This window comes from Labrus bergylta, chromosome 19, assembly GCF_963930695.1.
Source record: "Labrus bergylta chromosome 19, fLabBer1.1, whole genome shotgun sequence".
In the NCBI taxonomy this organism is placed as follows: Eukaryota; Metazoa; Chordata; class Actinopteri; order Labriformes; family Labridae; genus Labrus; species Labrus bergylta.
Genome location: NC_089213.1, coordinates 609,973 through 629,565, shown reverse-complemented (window position 1 = coordinate 629,565; position 19,593 = coordinate 609,973). Strand labels below are relative to the sequence as shown.

Here is a 19,593-nt window from a genome sequence, read left to right as displayed (position 1 = left end):
GGGCCTTCATCATTTCTCGGCTTGTCTTTTGGAAAAGATAACTAGCAGACACTTTTTATAGCCTTTCTCACAACAACACTTTTCTTGTAAGTATCAGGGTGTGAGGACGTGAACAAACAGGATTTACTAACGTCAAATTAAATGTTCACTTTTCACATTTCAACAAGCTGCTTCAGTCCTGAGAACAAACATCAAATGAAGCTTTCATTTCTACCAACAGTTTATAAAGACATGCGACATTTCCCTCTTTCCATTAAATCGTCTTCAATGAATCTGAACTCACCTGCCGTCGTGTCGTGGAGGAATAATCCCACGAGAGACACAAACACCAGAGTCTTCATTGTGACCTGTGAAGTCTTCAGCTTCGTCCAACTTCAAACATTTATGTTTCTCATCAACTTCTTGAGAATCTGCGTGTTTCGAGCTCTGAGGGTGAAATGAGGTGAGGAGAAAAAAGAGAGCTGACTTCAACCTCTGTCTCAGCCAATAGGAATTCAGCCTGAGCACCGACGTCACTAGTAACTAGGTCACATTGACTCAGACAGGTTCTGAACATAGACTGTTAATGTTACTGTTGTGAATGAAAGTGAAAGTTAACTCCGCTTGTTTGAGCCCATGACAGAGCATTGGGAGACACGCAGGACTTTATTTATTTATCACAGTAGTGTTAAACCTTCAGATGATCAGATTATTTTTATATATTTTGTTGGTTAATGTGAAGTTTTAAGAACAAGTGTATACATTTGTGAGAGTTCAAAGGTCAGATACAGGGATAATCTGGAGTTTGTAGGGATGTAGTTGAGTCTTGTTGTGCTTTTGTTCTGTATGGCTGCTCTGGGATTTAATAAAAAGTCCTAATCCAGATATAAATATAGTTTAATATAAGTTATAGTGAGTAAATGTGGTGAGGTGCTCTCCTGTCCTGCAGTAACTCAATGTGCTCTGTGATTATCAGATATTTAAATACACGTGTGCACAATCATAACATTGAATAATGTTATTAAATCAGATGAAGGAGGACGTCTTATACCTTTTTGAAGTACTTATCATTTTCTTCTTTTATCACTTTCTGCATGTGTTGTGTATAACTCTTCAGTAGAGGTCTACACACAGGTCTTAGCACAGATTAGGCCGACTGTCAGGACAATCACTGACACACAAAAGATGGTTTGAATGAAATAACATCAGATCACACTTTACAGATCCAGCTTTATCTGACAGGTTCAATGATCCTGAACTAGTTTGGAGCTTTGGACGCTGAAAACTGCTGGAACAAGAGAAATGTGACACCTTTGTTGATGTTTGAACACCTGATGCTGTGTTTCATTTTGCTCTGCTTTTTGTGTAAACTCAGTCCAAACCTCACACAGGCATATTGTTTTTAATCTATTTAACTTTTATTTTACCAGAAAAATATTCTCACTGAGATACAAGATTTCTTATTTCAAGAGAGCTCTGGCCAAGACAGCAGCATCAAAGTTTCGCACAGAGAGAAAAAGACTGACAATGAACAGAAATAACACGAATCACCACATCAGAAATGTTATTCAAAGAAACATGTGCATACAGCAGCGAAATAAAATCTCCCAAGCCGACTAAAAGCCTTACTTTAGGATGAGTCTGCAGCTCAGACAAGATGATGGACAAACACTAAAACGGCCTGTTTGAGCTCACATTTTCTGAAAAGGGGTGCAGAGAAAAGATGGCGAGGATGAACTTTTGTCATCATTGGGGGGAAACATAAAAGCTTCAAATGTACAAAACGAGACTTGTGGAGAATGCAACCTGAACTAAAGTTAAATTAATTTCAGTGTTTACACATAATCATAAAATATGCAGGATGAGCTCTGTGTAATATAATGATGAGATACCTTTAATTAAAGGATTTGATCTATACTTTATGGTGATGTTCAAAAAATCTGTTCCTTTTAAATAAAACTACAAATCACATTCAAATAATGGAGATGGGACGTAACAATTACCACATATGCAATGGAACGATATGAGAAAAAATATTCAATAACGATAACATTGTTCAATATTTCAATAACGATATGGATTGAAATAAATTAATAAAAAAAGTGTCCTCAAAAGCTGTCTGCTGTTCTTCATGTCTAACAGAACAAATGTTTTTGCAACATGTCACTTATAAATTAATTTATTTTTTATTTTTACTCCACTAATTAATTAATTTGTAAACAGATGCCAACACAGAGATATCATAGGACCCTTCAAACAACTGAAGGTTTCCATAATTAATGTGAAATCATCAAAGCTTCCTTAGTTAACTTGAGAAGTCACTAACATGGGTAGCCGACGATTGAACGGTAAATAAATGAGAAGCACATTATTTATGACCTCTAGTGGTCACAGTGAGTAACTACAGCATCAATACTGTCAAGTCAAAATAAATTACATTGTACTACTTCCGGTCATCGCTGTTAAAATAAAATCATAGGGAAAGTAGAGAGAAGGAGATCATGTGAGATAATCAGTCAGTTAATCTCTTTTTCATTATAACCCCCTCCTAAGACATATTTTAAACAGCGAGCCCTTCCTCACGTCATTTTAGTTTACATTAAAAATTCCTTCAAAATGTATATTTTTTGCTTCTTTTAAAGATCTTTTAAATGAATGTTATGTAAAATGTTTGTTATTTATAATTGTTTGCCTTTACTTATGATTTTATGTCTAGACTGTTTTCCGTTTGTTTTATTATTGCTGTCCTTGTAAAACACTTTGTAGCTTGATTTTAAAAATTGTCCTATATATAGATGTTATTATTATTATTATTATAACATCATTATTATTATTTTTGAATCTTGTGTGATCACATGTAAAATAAATACATATATTTTTAGTGTGTGATCGTATGTTCACAGAGGCCTGATTATCTGATACATTTTTTATTGTAATAAATAAATGAGCTTATACTATCCCTGATCCAGAAATACAATGTATACTTTCCCCAAATTATTATTATTAAATATTTGACCCTCTCTCAGTCAACTCAATTCTTTCATACATGACGTGTTGATGATCACAGACAGTAAAAACAGAGAACTTTTACAGTTAATTCAAAGCTCTTGTTAAAGATTGTTTAAGGATAATTGTCCTCAATAGTTAAATAAATCCAAATACTCACAGCTTAAGTACAAACACTGTTTGCTTTGTTAATGATAATGCCATATGTGCTTTATTTATATTATAATTACGCTATGTATGACACAATGATTTACTGCGTCATCAATCTGTCAAGGTAGATGTTTATACAAAGAACAACTTCCGACTATCACTATCAAAATAAAAGTTTTGCACTTTGACCACAGGGGGGCAGTGTGTACTCACGGTTATACTTTTATCAACTCTGTTAAGAATAACCTCCTCAAGCTAGAAACAAGAACAAGACTATCGAGGAAGAGGAATACATCATTTCATACTTTTACCTCAAATTAATGGAGGTTGAGGCATTTTATCTCCCTCTTGATCAACAAAGTTTCTGCCGCTAATTCTAAACATCTATGCAAAGCTCACAGGAAAGTTTGTGTCCTCCTGAACAATTCACCAAAACTAGGAAGCCGTTGTTCATGCTGATTAATTAACTTTACCGAATTATAACAAAAGACTTTAATCTTTTTCTTCTATCAAACAGTGAAAGTTTGTAAAGGAACATTATCACATCGCCTTACAGCTCCCTCTTGTTAACGCTAGCTGCACTTTATGAAGGTAATGTTTGACGGAGTGAACAACACAACGCTTTAATCTATGGCCAATTAAGTTATAAAATATCTGTTGTCCAAGATAAAAATGTATTTAATGTTCATTTGAATCAACATCATGTATTCTGTCCGTGTAGCTGTTTTTAAATGTGTTTCTTGTTCTACATTGGCGTATTCAGTATCGTGCGCCATCTAGTGGCCTCAATGAAGAACTACACCCGCAGAGTCAAGTTAGATACACGTAGCGAAGAGATACTTCCGTTAAACCCTTTCAAAATAAACCTTGTATTAAAACGGAGGGATATTCCATCCTGTTCATACTGTGACTGTAATCTATGGTCAGTTTGATGAATAAAATGACAAAGCATTGTAATAGATGATTCCCTCCTCGCCTCCTTAGCTTTTAGTTAAACTCTGCTGGGCTCGTCATCAACCGGAACCGGAACACGTAACATTTTTCATCACTGGGCGCCATCTAGTGGACAACCCGAAAGCTACAACAACATAAGGGGGGGAAACATGATGGGAGTATGACGGCTGCCACACGGCTGATATCAAGGTTGACGCTGGTCACTGGTAAATATATGTTGTAAGATACATGGTGTTGTGTGAAGTGAGACGTTTAAGGACATGCCCTTTTCCCTTTTCAAGATGTTGCGTTCAAAGCCGTGTGTTTTTCTGCAATCTTCTTCAATTCACCAAATCAAAGCAGCTACCTACTGCAAGTAGCTTCTGATATCAAAAAGTTTGATCTCCAAAGTAAGCTGACAATGAATTCATTATTTTAGTGTAACCGTGATTCTATCAGTGATTTCTAAATCAGTACCTCGAGCAGATCGGACTGAATTAAGTTTGATGACTTGAAATGAGAGTGAAGGTGAAAGTGTAGCTGTCATTCTGGCTGTGTGTATGCTATCAATAAGACCTGCAACCATTTCAGAATGAAATGATCTGCCGTTGAATTGTGAAAATACTGAAAAAGGAAACATGTTTAAATGCCTCAGAGTTTAAATCTTTAAATGTCTGGTTTTGTCCGACTTAAGGTTCAAAACTGTAAAAAATGCAATACAGTGTGGATACAGTGAGTGACTGAAAGGATACATGTATTATGAGAATTGTGGCTTATTAATTGTCTTCTTTGACTGATGGAATAAACATTAAAGCTGTATTATGAATGATGAAGCATCACTTGTCCTCTTACATTTTCACATAGAAAAGTGGACTCAAGGTTTTTGAAGACAGAAGAAAGAAAGAAATGTGATTGGGCGCAGATGATTTGTGAATAACAATTGGTCATGTAGCCCTGAACTGTTGGGCTAATCAAACTGAAAATCAATCACATCAAGTCAGCTTCCTGTCCTGTGTGTTTTCTTGTCGTCCTTGATTGATATTTGTTTTTTCAGATACTTCCAGAGTGGATCTTCTGTCACACTCAGTCTTTCCTCTGCAGCGTTGTGTTTAAAACATTCTGTCACTCTGGTAACTTCATGCTACTCTTTTCCCTCCCAGGAGGAGGCAGTGGGATCGGACGGGCGGTATGTCAGCGTTTGGCCTCTGAGGGCGCCTCCGTGGTGGTGGCAGACATCAGCGAGGAGTCTGCCAACGAGACCATGGTGGGTCTGCAGAATGAGCTCAGAGGACAGGGTCACATGGCGGCTGTGGTGGATGTGTCATCAAAAGAGAGCGTGAAGAAGCTGGTCACCAGAATACAGGTGTGATACAGACAGGAAGACAAGCCAACACAACATGTGTTTACATTTCCATCATAATCAGCAACCTTTCTGTAGAAAAAGGTACTTTTCTCTCTGTGTGTTTTCATGCTGGAGGGGCTATTCCACGTGTTGTTTTTCTCTCCTTGTAAGTTATTGTTCTGTTCCTCTACAGACTCATTACTTCCAGCCTCCCTCAGTGTGTGTGAACGCAGCAGGCATCACGCAGGACCACTTCCTGCTCAACATGGAGGAGGATCACTTTGACAGAGTCATCCAGGTCAACCTGAAGGTATGAAGCAAGTTCAGCGTGTAATCGAGTCTATCAGGTTAACGTCAGAGGATGACATCACAATCTAATAACTAGGGATGTGCCCGTTAGTCCACTTAAAGGTTGGAAGTCATCACCCTCACTAGTCGGCACCAGAATTACAAGTTACAAATGATTCATATTTTTAGATGTTGGCCCTCGATGCCGGTTCATTTGTGCTCAAATTGCAGCACTTCTTAAAGCACTCTTCTTCCATCACTGCTGTTGAGACATAACGTGGGTCGACTTTGTGAGAAGAATCAGAAAGAAAGAAATCAGTCTCTGTTGTCTTCAACAGGAAACAACCGAAGATTCAAGTTTCTCATTGTTGCACTTGAAGAAAAGAATTCATAAAATGATTCTCTCACAAAACTTCTAAAAAACTGCACGAGTGAACGCAAACAGACACATTTCTACTCCGACTTTATCTGGAATTCTTTAGCCGGCAGCCCCCTGATCATTTTTCTGCATGAAGTCGGGTTAGCTGATGTGAGAACGCAGCAGGAAGTATTCAGGTAAATTCACTGTGAGGGAGCAAGAGGGGGGTGGTAACGTTTCTACCTCAGGACCCGTGCACAACCAGAGACTGTATGACCGCGATATGTGTGATCTCTGTGCACGTTATTAAACCGCTGCCTTAAGTTTTCTGTCCTCCAGTATGTACAAAAAAACTGTCATCATAGAGTTGGACTCTGTTGCTCTGTCCACCACCTCTGACTGCCTGAAAATAATGAAGACTTTCAGTAGTGCATGAGTGAAAATGTCTTTATTGAGGCTGAAGAACGTTTAGGATTGTTGTGTTTTGTCCACAGAGCTGAATGATTTTTGTTATTATTTCAAACACTCTTTTCTCTGGTGCTGATTTACTGTGAAGAGATGAACTCACTCCTGCTCCTGCGTCTCTTCCAGGGCTCCTTCTTGATCACTCAGGCTGTGGCTCAGGCTCTGGTGGCCTGTGGAGCACCCAAAGGATCCATCATCACCGTGGGCAGCATCGTAGGAAAGGTGAGAGAGCTGCAGAGAGACGCTTTCTAGACGACAGTTTCACTTCTCTGTTGAATCTTTTAAGGTTTCTTTTCAAATGTATGAACATAAGTGTGTAAGGACCTGGAAAAATAAAGACCTGATTAAATAAAGACATGATTAAATAAAGACCTGATTAAATAAAGAGATGATTAAATAAAGACATGATTAAATAAAGACATGAATAAATAAAGACATGATTAAATAAAGACTTGATTAAATAAAGACATGAATAAATAAAGACATGATTAAATAAAGACTTGATTAAATAAAGACATGAATAAATAAAGACATGAATAAAGACCTGATTAAATAAAGACATGATTAAATAAAGACATGAATAAAGACATGAATAAATAAAGACATGATTAAATAAAGACATGATTAAATAAAGACATGAATAAATAAAGACATGATTAAATAAAGACATGAATAAATAAAGACATGATTAAATAAAGACATGAATAAATAAAGACATGATTAAATAAAGACATGAATAAATAAAGACATGATTAAATAAAGACATGAATAAAGACCTGATTAAATAAAGACATGATTAAATAAAGACATGAATAAATAAAGACATGATTAAATAAAGACATGAATAAATAAAGACATGATTAAATAAAGACATGAATAAAGACTTGATTAAATAAAGACATGAATAAATAAAGACCTGATTAAATAAAGACATGATTAAATAAAGACATGAATAAAGACATGAATAAAGACCTGATTAAATAAAGACATGATTAAATAAAGACATGAATAAAGACATGAATAAAGACCTGATTAAATAAAGACATGATTAAATAAAGACATGAATAAAGACATGAATAAATAAAGACATGATTAAATAAAGACATGAATAAAGACATGAATAAATAAAGACATGATTAAATAAAGACATGATTAAATAAAGACATGAATAAAGACATGATTAAATAAAGACCTGATTAAATAAAGACCTGATTAAATAAAGACATGATTAAATAACGACATGAATAAATAAAGACATGATTAAATAAAGACATGATTAAATAAAGACCTGATTAAATAAAGACATGAATAAAGACATGATTAAATAAAGACATGAATAAAGACATGAATAAATAAAGACATGAATAAATAAAGACCTGATAAAATAAAGACATGAATAAAGACCTGATTAAATAAAGACATGATTAAATAAAGACCTGATTAAATAAAGACATGATTAAATAAAGACCTGATTAAATAAAGACATGATTAAATAAAGACATGATTAAATAAAGACGTGATTAAATAAAGACGTGATTAAATAAAGACCTGATTAAATAAAGACATGATTAAATAAAGACATGAATAAATAAAGACATGATTAAATAAAGACATGAATAAAGACTTGATTAAATAAAGACATGAATAAATAAAGACATGAATAAAGACCTGATTAACCTCCTAAGACCCGAACTCTTGCATGGCATGCATTTTTAATTTCTCTTTGCTAATTGGGCTGATTGGGACCTGATGAGTGTAAAAACAAAGAATTATCTTTTTACATGATGTAGTTTCTGAGAAAAATGATGTCCACATATGAGGACATTCGTTTTAAATTTCGATAGAACACAATAAAGTCAGAATTGAGTAATGATATGCACAACTCTTTATTTGGTGCCTGAACACAGCAGCATTTTTCCTGAGTGCAAAAACAAAATGAGAAACAACAATTGTGCCCCTCTGAGCAATATGGCTCATTTGAAGTGCTGCTAACAGTTGCAGGAAGACGTATGTCTGTAACAAAGTAACATTCTAAACATTTTGCATTGAAACTGTTCTAAACTGTTCATTTCAATATCTCAACATGGCATGAAACATTTCACTTACACTCCAAAACTGCTACTTCAAACTTTTTTTTCCCTGTGGGAACATGTTTACACCTATGTGTGAAAGGCTATGTAACAGTTGCGATCTGCCTGTAAGCAGAGGAACACCTTGCATGTAACACAATGCACTCGAGTTTTCTCTGAGCAGCCTTTTGCTCTGCAGCGCGCTGCATTCTTCACATTTACCGCCTCTGGCAGATGTGCATTAGCCCTCCTGCGGACTGAGACATGGGGCACTGCCTTCACTGGACGCCTTTTCCCTTGGACCAAAACGTCTGGGTCATCTTCCCGCTCTGAAAAGTCAGAGTTGTCATTGTCACGCTGAGCCAAGAAGGTCATGGCCAATTCCATACGAAATTCAAGGAACTGCATGATGTTCTTCTTTGGTGTGCCACATACAGTGAGGTCTTTGCGGTACAGTAGCCAGCTGTTGGCTAAAGCCAGATCCGTAAAGTGCATTAGCATCCGCAGTGTCCATTTCTTTGTACGGCCACTCATGCGATAGTAACTCATCATTCTATCGACAAGGTCAACTCCACCCATCTTGGAGTTGTATTCACGGATAATACTTGGTCGCAAGATGGTCACATATCGTTTCAGTTTTTTGTCCCATCTCTGGCAGGTGTCTTCTGGCTCTCTAGCATGAACAGCAGACATCATCAATACCGGTTTATTGTCATACCACTTCACCACGCAAATCTTTCCATCCTCAGTGGTAACTTGTGCTGAGGTACCTCTTCCGTTTTTTTTCATTGTTTTGTCAGTTGGTAGCTTCTGCACTGCTGCAGCGACCCGATTCTTCATAACTGTACCAGTTACATACATCTGCTTCTTCATCATGCGTTCCACACATTGGATGGATGTGAAGAACCGGTCACAGTAAACATTTCTATTAGGCTGCAGAGTTTGAGACAGGCGATCTATCACCAAGCCTCCCAAACCCAGATCCCCTGGTTCTTCAACCTGCTCAAGGAGTGCATCTCTACCTTGATAAATGTCAAAGTCCAGCACAATACCATCTGCTGTTGCGCAAACAAAGTTTTTCATGCCAACTGGGTTTGGTTTCATTGGCAGATATTGTCGACACGGACAAGCTCCTGTGAAAGGAATCATCTGCTCATCAATGGAAACGCATTCTGGTCGAGCCTGAGATTTGCAGCCTTTCAGAATGCGATTCAGAAAAGGCCTCACCTTCCAGAATTTATCACACTCTCTCAGATCCTCTGGAACATCATCATCAATGAGCACTTTGAGTGATCGCCTCAACCTGAAGAATCTGTCACGTGTGAACTTTTCAGTGATGGCAGGGAATCTCAAGGCTTTGGACCAGTACATCCTGATTGCAGGATATGGTACGCAAGACATCAAAATACAGGCACCAAAAAAATGATAAATTTCATCAGTTGATGTGTTGAGTCACTCCATCACTTCTAGCCAGTGACGTAGCATTAGAGCACTCTGCAATCATTTTCATCAAATCTTTATCAATATACTGTTCTATGTAGTCCAGTGGGGTCCAGCCCGCTCTGTCCTGCACAGTTTCCTCCTCATGCTCAAACTGGGCTTGATTTGGTGTTAGCGGAGAAGCCCTCCATCGCATCTCACGCCCTTTCTTGGACTGTTCTTGATGGCTTGGTCCTGGTGTTGTCTCTTCAGGGACATTGTTTGAGACATCAGCCTCATCCTGCTGTGTCCGAGAGCGACGTCTGGGAGTGCGGGATCTGGCAATGTCACGATCTGAACGATATCCTTCATTTTCATCACGGAGACGTTCACGTCCCCTGATAGGCTGAGAGGGCTGTGGAATGGGGTCCTCACATCCACTACTGTCCTCCTCACTGGTGCTTGGCTCCTGTCGTGGGGGTTGATATTCAACATCCCCTATGGGATCATCGATGTCTGACAAATCTTCCACCTCTGAGTTGTCTCCACCAATTAACCCCAATAACTCCATTACTCTTGACAGAGAATAACGCTCTGGAAAAAAATTTCATGAGAAAAATCAAATAAAAATCTTTGTAATTTATTTATAAAACATGCTACATCTGCTTGTACTGTAGTAAACTATTGTTTTCTACCAAAATCATCCCAAAATACTACTTCATTCTCATGTTTTGTTGCTAGCATTTATGATCACATATAAACATTTTCAACAAAACTAACAAAACTAAGTCCCTCTGTCCACATACGTGGACATCATGTTTAGCGGCATGGTAAATCGTTACAGTTACTAACTTTTGTAAAATTTTCATTCCATAACAAACATTGAACACTTTTATACATATCTGAACAAGAATCAGCCATAAAATTTGATTGAATTTTTTACCTGGTCGAAGTTTGGATCGGGAGTTGCCATCTGAACTTCTGGGTGTGTTGTCGGCCATCTTGAATCTGATGTATAATGTGTTATACTCTTCTGACACCACTAAGTGGCAGTATAAAGTCCTCGTATGTGGACCCCAGGCCCTTGTAGAGCAAAATTTAATATTGTGGTCTAGACAACCCAAAATGTGATGTCCACATATGTGGACGCCAGGTCGTAGGAGGTTAAATAAAGACATGATTAAATAAAGACATGAATAAAGACATGATTAAATAAAGACATGATTAAATAAAGACATGAATAAAGACATGAATAAATAAAGACATGATTAAATAAAGACATGATTAAATAAAGACATGAATAAAGACATGATTAAATAAAGACCTGATTAAATAAAGACCTGATTAAATAAAGACCTGATTAAATAAAGACATGATTAAATAAAGACATGAATAAATAAAGACATGATTAAATAAAGACATGATTAAATAAAGACATGATTAAATAAAGACATGATTAAATAAAGACATGAATAAAGACCTGATTAAATAAAGACATGATTAAATAAAGACCTGATTAAATAAAGACCTGATTAAATAAAGACATGATTAAATAAAGACGTGATTAAATAAAGACATGATTAAATAAAGACATGATTAAATAAAGACCTGATTAAATAAAGACCTGATTAAATAAAGACCTGATTAAATAAAGACATGATTAAATAAAGACCTGATTAAATAAAGACATGATTAAATAAAGACATGATTATATAAAGACATGAATAAAGACCTGATTAAATAAAGACATGATTAAATAAAGACATGAATAAAGACATGATTAAATAAAGACATGATTAAATAAAGACCGGATTAAATAAAGACCTGATTAAATAAAGACCTGATTAAATAAAGACATGATTAAATAAAGACATGAATAAAGACATGATTAAATAAAGACATGAATAAAGACCTGATTAAATAAAGACATGATTAAATAAAGACATGATTAAATAAAGACATGAATAAAGACCTGATTAAATAAAGACCTGATTAAATAAAGACATGATTAAATAAAGACATGATTAAATAAAGACATGAATAAAGACATGATTAAATAAAGACCTGATTAAATAAAGACATGATTAAATAAAGACCTGATTAAATAAAGACATGATTAAATAAAGACCTGATTAAATAAAGACATGATTAAATAAAGACATGATTAAATAAAGACATGCTTAAATAAAGACCTGATTAAATAAAGACATGAATAAATAAAGACATGATTAAATAAAGACATGAATAAAGACTTGATTAAATAAAGACATGAATAAATAAAGACATGAATAAAGACCTGATTAAATAAAGACATGATTAAATAAAGACATGAATAAAGACATGATTAAATAAAGACATGATTAAATAAAGACATGAATAAAGACATGAATAAATAAAGACATGATTAAATAAAGACATGATTAAATAAAGACCTGATTAAATAAAGACATGATTAAATAAAGACATGAATAAAGACATGATTAAATAAAGACCTGATTAAATAAAGACCTGATTAAATAAAGACATGATTAAATAAAGACATGAATAAATAAAGACATGATTAAATAAAGACATGATTAAATAAAGACATGATTAAATAAAGACATGATTAAATAAAGACATGAATAAAGACCTGATTAAATAAAGACATGATTAAATAAAGACCTGATTAAATAAAGACCTGATTAAATAAAGACATGATTAAATAAAGACCTGATTAAATAAAGACATGATTAAATAAAGACCTGATTAAATAAAGACATGATTAAATAAAGACCTGATTAAATAAAGACATGATTAAATAAAGACCTGATTAAATAAAGACATGATTAAATAAAGACATGAATAAAGACCTGATTAAATAAAGACATGAATAAAGACATGATTAAATAAAGACATGATTAAATAAAGACCGGATTAAATAAAGACCTGATTAAATAAAGACCTGATTAAATAAAGACATGATTAAATAAAGACATGAATAAAGACATGATTAAATAAAGACATGAATAAAGACCTGATTAAATAAAGACATGATTAAATAAAGACATGAATAAAGACATGATTAAATAAAGACCTGATTAAATAAAGACATGATTAAATAAAGACATGATTAAATAAAGACATGAATAAAGACATGATTAAATAAAGACCTGATTAAATAAAGACATGATTAAATAAAGACCTGATTAAATAAAGACATGATTAAATAAAGACCTGATTAAATAAAGACATGCTTAAATAAAGACCTGATTAAATAAAGACATGAATAAAGACATGATTAAATAAAGACCTGATTAAATAAAGACATGATTAAATAAAGACCTGATTAAATAAAGACATGAATAAAGACGTGATTAAATAAAGACATGATTAAATAAAGACATGATTAAATAAAGACCTGATTAAATAAAGACATGATTAAATAAAGACGTGATTAAATAAAGACATGATTAAATAAAGACATGATTAAATAAAGACCTGATTAAATAAAGACCTGATTAAATAAAGACCTGATTAAATAAAGACATGATTAAATAAAGACATGATTATATAAAGACATGAATAAAGACCTGATTAAATAAAGACATGATTAAATAAAGACATGAATAAAGACATGATTAAATAAAGACATGATTAAATAAAGACCGGATTAAATAAAGACCTGATTAAATAAAGACCTGATTAAATAAAGACATGATTAAATAAAGACATGAATAAAGACCTGATTAAATAAAGACATGAATAAAGACCTGATTAAATAAAGACATGATTAAATAAAGACATGAATAAAGACATGATTAAATAAAGACCTGATTAAATAAAGACATGATTAAATAAAGACATGATTAAATAAAGACATGAATAAAGACATGATTAAATAAAGACCTGATTAAATAAAGACCTGATTAAATAAAGACATGATTAAATAAAGACGTGATTAAATAAAGACATGATTAAATAAAGACATGATTAAATAAAGACATGAATAAAGACCTGATTAAATAAAGACATGATTAAATAAAGACCGGATTAAATAAAGACCTGATTAAATAAAGACCTGATTAAATAAAGACATGATTAAATAAAGACATGAATAAAGACCTGATTAAATAAAGACATGAATAAAGACCTGATTAAATAAAGACATGATTAAATAAAGACATGAATAAAGACATGATTAAATAAAGACCTGATTAAATAAAGACATGATTAAATAAAGACATGATTAAATAAAGACATGAATAAAGACATGATTAAATAAAGACCTGATTAAATAAAGACATGATTAAATAAAGACGTGATTAAATAAAGACATGATTAAATAAAGACATGATTAAATAAAGACCTGATTAAATAAAGACATGAATAAAGACCTGATTAAATAAAGACATGATTAAATAAAGACATGAATAAAGACCTGATTAAATAAAGACATGATTAAATAAAGACCTGATTAAATAAAGACATGATTAAATAAAGACCTGATTAAATAAAGACATGATTAAATAAAGACCTGATTAAATAAAGACATGATTAAATAAAGACATGATTATATAAAGACATGAATAAAGACCTGATTAAATAAAGACATGATTAAATAAAGACATGAATAAAGACATGATTAAATAAAGACATGATTAAATAAAGACCGGATTAAATAAAGACCTGATTAAATAAAGACCTGATTAAATAAAGACATGAATAAAGACCTGATTAAATAAAGACATGAATAAAGACCTGATTAAATAAAGACATGATTAAATAAAGACATGAATAAAGACATGATTAAATAAAGACCTGATTAAATAAAGACATGATTAAATAAAGACATGATTAAATAAAGACATGAATAAAGACATGATTAAATAAAGACCTGATTAAATAAAGACATGATTAAATAAAGACCTGATTAAATAAAGACATGATTAAATAAAGACCTGATTAAATAAAGACCTGATTAAATAAAGACGTGATTAAATAAAGACGTGATTAAATAAAGACCTGATTAAATAAAGACCTGATTAAATAAAGACATGAATAAAGACCTGATTAAATAAAGACCTGATTAAATAAAGACATGAATAAAGACATGATTAAATAAAGACATGATTAAATAAAGACCTGATTAAATAAAGACATGATTAAATAAAGACATGATTAAATAAAGACATGAATAAAGACCTGATTAAATAAAGACATGAATAAAGACCTGATTAAATAAAGACATGAATAAAGACCTGATTAAATAAAGACATGATTAAATAAAGACATGAATAAAGACCTGATTAAATAAAGACATGATTAAATAAAGACATGATTAAATAAAGACATGATTAAATAAAGACATGAATAAATAAAGACATGATTAAATAAAGACATGATTAAATAAAGACCTGATTAAATAAAGACATGATTAAATAAAGACATGAATAAAGACATGATTAAATAAAGACCTGATTAAATAAAGACATGATTAAATAAAGACATGATTAAATAAAGACATGATTAAATAAAGACCTGATTAAATAAAGACCTGATTAAATAAAGACATGAATAAAGACCTGATTAAATAAAGACCTGATTAAATAAAGACCTGATTAAATAAAGACCTGATTAAATAAAGACATGATTAAATAAAGACATGATTAAATAAAGAGATGATTAAATAAAGACATGATTAAATAAAGACCTGATAAATGGGTTGTGTCTGTTTTTTCTGTTGCTCTACATGAACTTGAATGTTTCCTCCTGTCTGTGTGCTTCATGTTTGAAGGTGGGAAACCTCGGTCAGGTAAATTACGCTGCCTCTAAAGCTGGAGTGGAGGGTTTAACGAAGACGGCGGCCAAAGAGCTCAGCAGGTAAGAAGAGCCTGAAGCTCTGATGAAACACGATCACACCACGTGAGTTAGTTTTTTAAAATATCTTTTTTAATTCAAACAAAGAAGTCTTTTGCTTTTCCTTCTTCTCCTGACAGGTTTGGGATTCGGTGTAATTGTGTTCTGCCCGGTTTTATATCGACTCCGATGACTGAGAAAGTTCCAGAGAAGGTTATTGACAAGGTACCACACACACACACACACAGCACACACACACACACACACACACACACACACACACAGAACTGAAATATATTTGTATTATAGGCGACACATAAATGGAACTGTGACTAAAAACCTTGTTTATGTTGCAGATGAAGTCTTTGGTGCCTCTGGGAAGAATGGGTGAGCCTGAAGGTCAGTGCAGACGCATCTTTAACATCATTATGATCTGGTTTAACATCATTCTGGTTTCACTTCATTCTGATCTGGTTTCACTTCATTCTGATCTGGTTTCACTTCATTCTGATCTGGTTTAACATCATTCTGATCTGGTTTCACTTCATTCTGATCTGGTTTCACTTCATTCTGATCTGGTTTAACATCATTCTGATCTGGTTTCACTTCATTCTGATCTGGTTTCACTTCATTCTGATCTGGTTTCACTTCATTCTGATCTGGTTTCACTTCATTCTGATCTGGTTTAACATCATTCTGATCTGGTTTCACTTCATTCTGATCTGGTTTCACTTCATTCTGATCTGGTTTCACTTCATTCTGATCTGGTTTAACATCATTCTGATCTGGTTTCACTTCATTCTGATCTGGTTTCACTTCATTCTGATCTGGTTTCACTTCATTCTGATCTGGTTTCACTTCATTCTGATCTGGTTTAACATTCTGATCTGGTTTCATTTCATTCTGATCTGGTTTCACTTCATTCTGATCTGGTTTCACTTCATTCTGATCTGGTTTCATTTCATTCTGATCTGGTTTCACTTCATTCTGATCTGGTTTCACTTCATTCTGATCTGGTTTCACTTCATTATGATCTGGTTTCACTTCATTCTGATCTGGTTTCACTTCATTCTGATCTGGTTTCTCTTCAGGTCTTTGTTCTTTCTTTGATTTGTAAACTGGAAGGATTTGTTCTGTTCTTAACACACTCTGAAATACTTGTTCCCTGCGCTCTTACTCCTCCACACCTTACAGTCAAAAAGAGTCCTGAAAGTGTTCTGACTCTGAGTGTCTGACACGCCCACTTTGAAAACCTTCATCATGTTTTTGTTCTCTCTCTCTCTCTCTGTCTCTCTCTCTCCCCCCCCCCCCCCCCTCTCTCTCTCTCTCTCTCTCTCTCTGTCTCTCTCTCTCTGTCTCTCTCTCTCTCTCTCTCTCTCTCTCTCTCTCTCTCTCTCTCTCGTCCTGCAGAGGTGGCAGACGTCTGTGTCTTTCTATCTTCAGATGACTCTCGGTACATCACAGGATCCAGTATTGAAGTCACAGGTAAACTTTGATTTCCTTCTCTAACGGCTGCTTCTCTAAATAAACACGATCCACTTCATTATTTTTTACAGTGAACCGGGTATTTGTTTCTTTTTTAAATAAACTGAAACCAAGTTTGAAAGGTTGAATCTTAAAGGTGCACTCCTGTCTTTGTCAGGAGGACTTTTCATTGGCTGAATCGTTCGTCTGAAACCCTGATGAAGACCAACGGGGGGGCAGCTCCTTCATAGTTATATCACTTGTTCATATATTTCTTTGATTTACATGATTGCTGCTGAAAACATCTTAGAAATCTGAATGTGAACATGTTTTATGAAAACTTGTTTAGTGCCAATAAACCTGTTTATAACATTTCTTAAAATGTGTTTAAATGATTGTAAAACTTTGGTACTTAACCCTTCATGTGTCTGAAAGCTCTTCACAACATTTTCCAAAGGTGGGCGCTGTTGGAAGTTCACGATCTGAAGAGAGTTTGAAATCTGATCCTTTAGGTGCTGAACTCACAGCGGGATTCAACTCATCTCTCTCTGACTGAGATAATCAGCTTTTAAAATCAGCTTAGAAAGTGTGTTTTCATGCAGACTCTGCTCACAGTTTCCAAAAACCAGTTCAAACTTAGTATATGCTGGTTAGAAGCTAAGCTTGTAAGTTAGGTTTTTAGAAATGAAGCCAACAAGCTGAACAGTAAAATACCCTGAGCCAAGAAGTGAAATGAAAGTGTAGTTTACCTTCAGTAATAATTATAAATACTGAACATTTTTAAACACAAACTTTCAGAAGTTTAAAAAATGTTTGTCAGTCTGAAAAATGAAAACACTGTAAAAGTTTTTATACAGAAACACCAAAAACATACAAGGTTTCTGTTGTGGAGATACAGGCTTTTACAGCCTCTGTTCATAAAAAAACCAGATACATCTTAAAAAGATGTTTAATGTGCATGTTATCTTTGAAAGAAAGCAACACATTTAAAACATTTAAGATGTTATGTCATCATTAGTTTAATATCTTTATGATTCACATCCAGCTGGTTTAAATCATGCAGCATCTTTGGTATGATATCGTGCAATGACCTGTTGATGATGAATCTTTAAACTCATTTGAGTATCTGCATTAAAGTGCTGAGAAACTTAAAGGGGGATTAACTCCAACCGGCCACAAGAGGGCGCTGTTTAGTCGATACGTGACGGATAGGATGAAGAATTACACTGAAATGAATAAAATCACAATCTTAATAAAAGTAATTGAAAGGTGTTCTCTGAATGTTAAAGAACCTGATTGGTTTAATGGTTCAATAAAAAACACATAATGTCGTGTTCTGTCCTCTCGACTGAATTCATTGAGCGAAGTTAGCAAACCGGAAATGTAAACGGACGTTTCCTGTAAAACATTAAAGTAACAGATTTAAAAGACCAACCTGCGTCAAACTAACCCAAAACTACAAGAATGTGTTGTTGGTTAAAAATAGTAAAGAATCTGTATCTGTATTACAATGTTAATGTAAACATGGATGACAAACAACCCAGAGTTAGCATTATTGTCACTAACGCTGTTGGTGCACCTGCTTAAACGTCCGGAGTAGCTACAACAGCAGCTAACTTTGGTTCCTACTGCTGATTAGTTTAATTAATGAATCATGAAAGACAAGAAGAAAGGATCGATTGATAGATACAGAATAATGCACGCGAATTATCAGAATAAATATTACAAAAAGAGCTCAGCGAAGAAGAAAAAATCAATCTTGGTGTGAGAAAACTAAAAAGCACATCTTTTTCATATATCATATATCACCCCACACAGGAAGCAGGGGTTTAACTGCTTGTCTTGTTACAAGGCGACACCTTAAAATCCATCTATTATCTACCTGAATGAATAAGAGATGGCAACATCCTGTGGCCAAAAGTAGTCAAAGAGACGTACGATGACAGATGTTAGGAAGAAAAACAAGAGTCAAGCAGCTCTTTTAAAAAGATTATATATTACAGAAACAAGAATTTAAAAAAATTACTTACACACATTATAAAATAATACTTTTTACTCTTTTCAGCACCATATTTTTTATGTTTGTCTTCAGAACAAAGGAAATATGTTTAGGTCATTGTTTCTGGAGGATCTCAAAGTCAGATTTATTCATTTTAAGGTTTTGGTCATCCCGTCGAGTTTCTGAGCTATACTTTAAAAAAGGTCAAACAATAAAAAACAAAACAAAGCTAAGCCCTTGTATGCCATCTTGTGGCCACTCATGTCGGCAGACAGGGTCGTCC

The 19,593-nt window shown here is 33.8% G+C and overlaps 3 protein-coding genes across 14 annotated transcripts in view; 1 reads left to right on the top strand and 2 right to left on the bottom strand.

The window, feature by feature from the left end:
• The window catches only part of LOC109979012 (major histocompatibility complex class I-related gene protein-like), a 54,300-nt gene extending 53,842 nt beyond the window's left edge, over window positions 1-458 (bottom strand). For 7 of the 10 annotated variants that reach the window (XM_065948110.1, XM_065948109.1, XM_065948114.1 and 4 more), the window contains exon 1: window positions 284-455. In XM_065948110.1, the coding sequence (XP_065804182.1) occupies window positions 284-341 (58 nt within the window). In that variant the 5' untranslated portion in view covers window positions 342-455. Of the gene's footprint in view, window positions 1-283 lie in introns of all 10 variants that reach the window. The other 3 variants (XM_065948112.1, XM_065948116.1, XM_065948107.1) reach the window with 3 other exon arrangements.
• A 3,683-nt stretch (window positions 459-4,141) lies between these two features.
• On the top strand, window positions 4,142-18,645 carry LOC109978492 (estradiol 17-beta-dehydrogenase 8-like). 3 transcript variants are annotated; one of them, XM_065948131.1, is made up of 10 exons: window positions 4,142-4,295; window positions 5,229-5,431; window positions 5,604-5,720; window positions 6,648-6,743; window positions 15,786-15,871; window positions 15,988-16,072; window positions 16,204-16,246; window positions 17,258-17,332; window positions 17,490-17,553; window positions 17,609-18,645. In XM_065948131.1, exons 1-9 carry the CDS (start codon window positions 4,250-4,252, stop codon window positions 17,507-17,509), a joined length of 771 nt encoding a protein of 256 aa, XP_065804203.1. In that variant the 5' UTR covers window positions 4,142-4,249; the 3' UTR covers window positions 17,510-17,553; window positions 17,609-18,645. The 3 variants fall into 3 exon arrangements, with proteins under 3 accessions (XP_065804203.1, XP_065804204.1, XP_065804202.1); XM_065948132.1 differs by having other exon boundaries at window positions 5,619-5,720; window positions 17,490-18,645; XM_065948130.1 differs by having other exon boundaries at window positions 17,490-18,645.
• On the bottom strand, window positions 8,681-11,010 carry LOC110004856 (piggyBac transposable element-derived protein 3-like). The gene is given in 3 exon segments (XM_020660351.2): window positions 8,681-10,048; window positions 10,050-10,603; window positions 10,953-11,010. Coding segments are annotated over 3 exon segments (1,980 nt in total).
• Window positions 18,646-19,593: the final 948 nt, after the last annotated feature.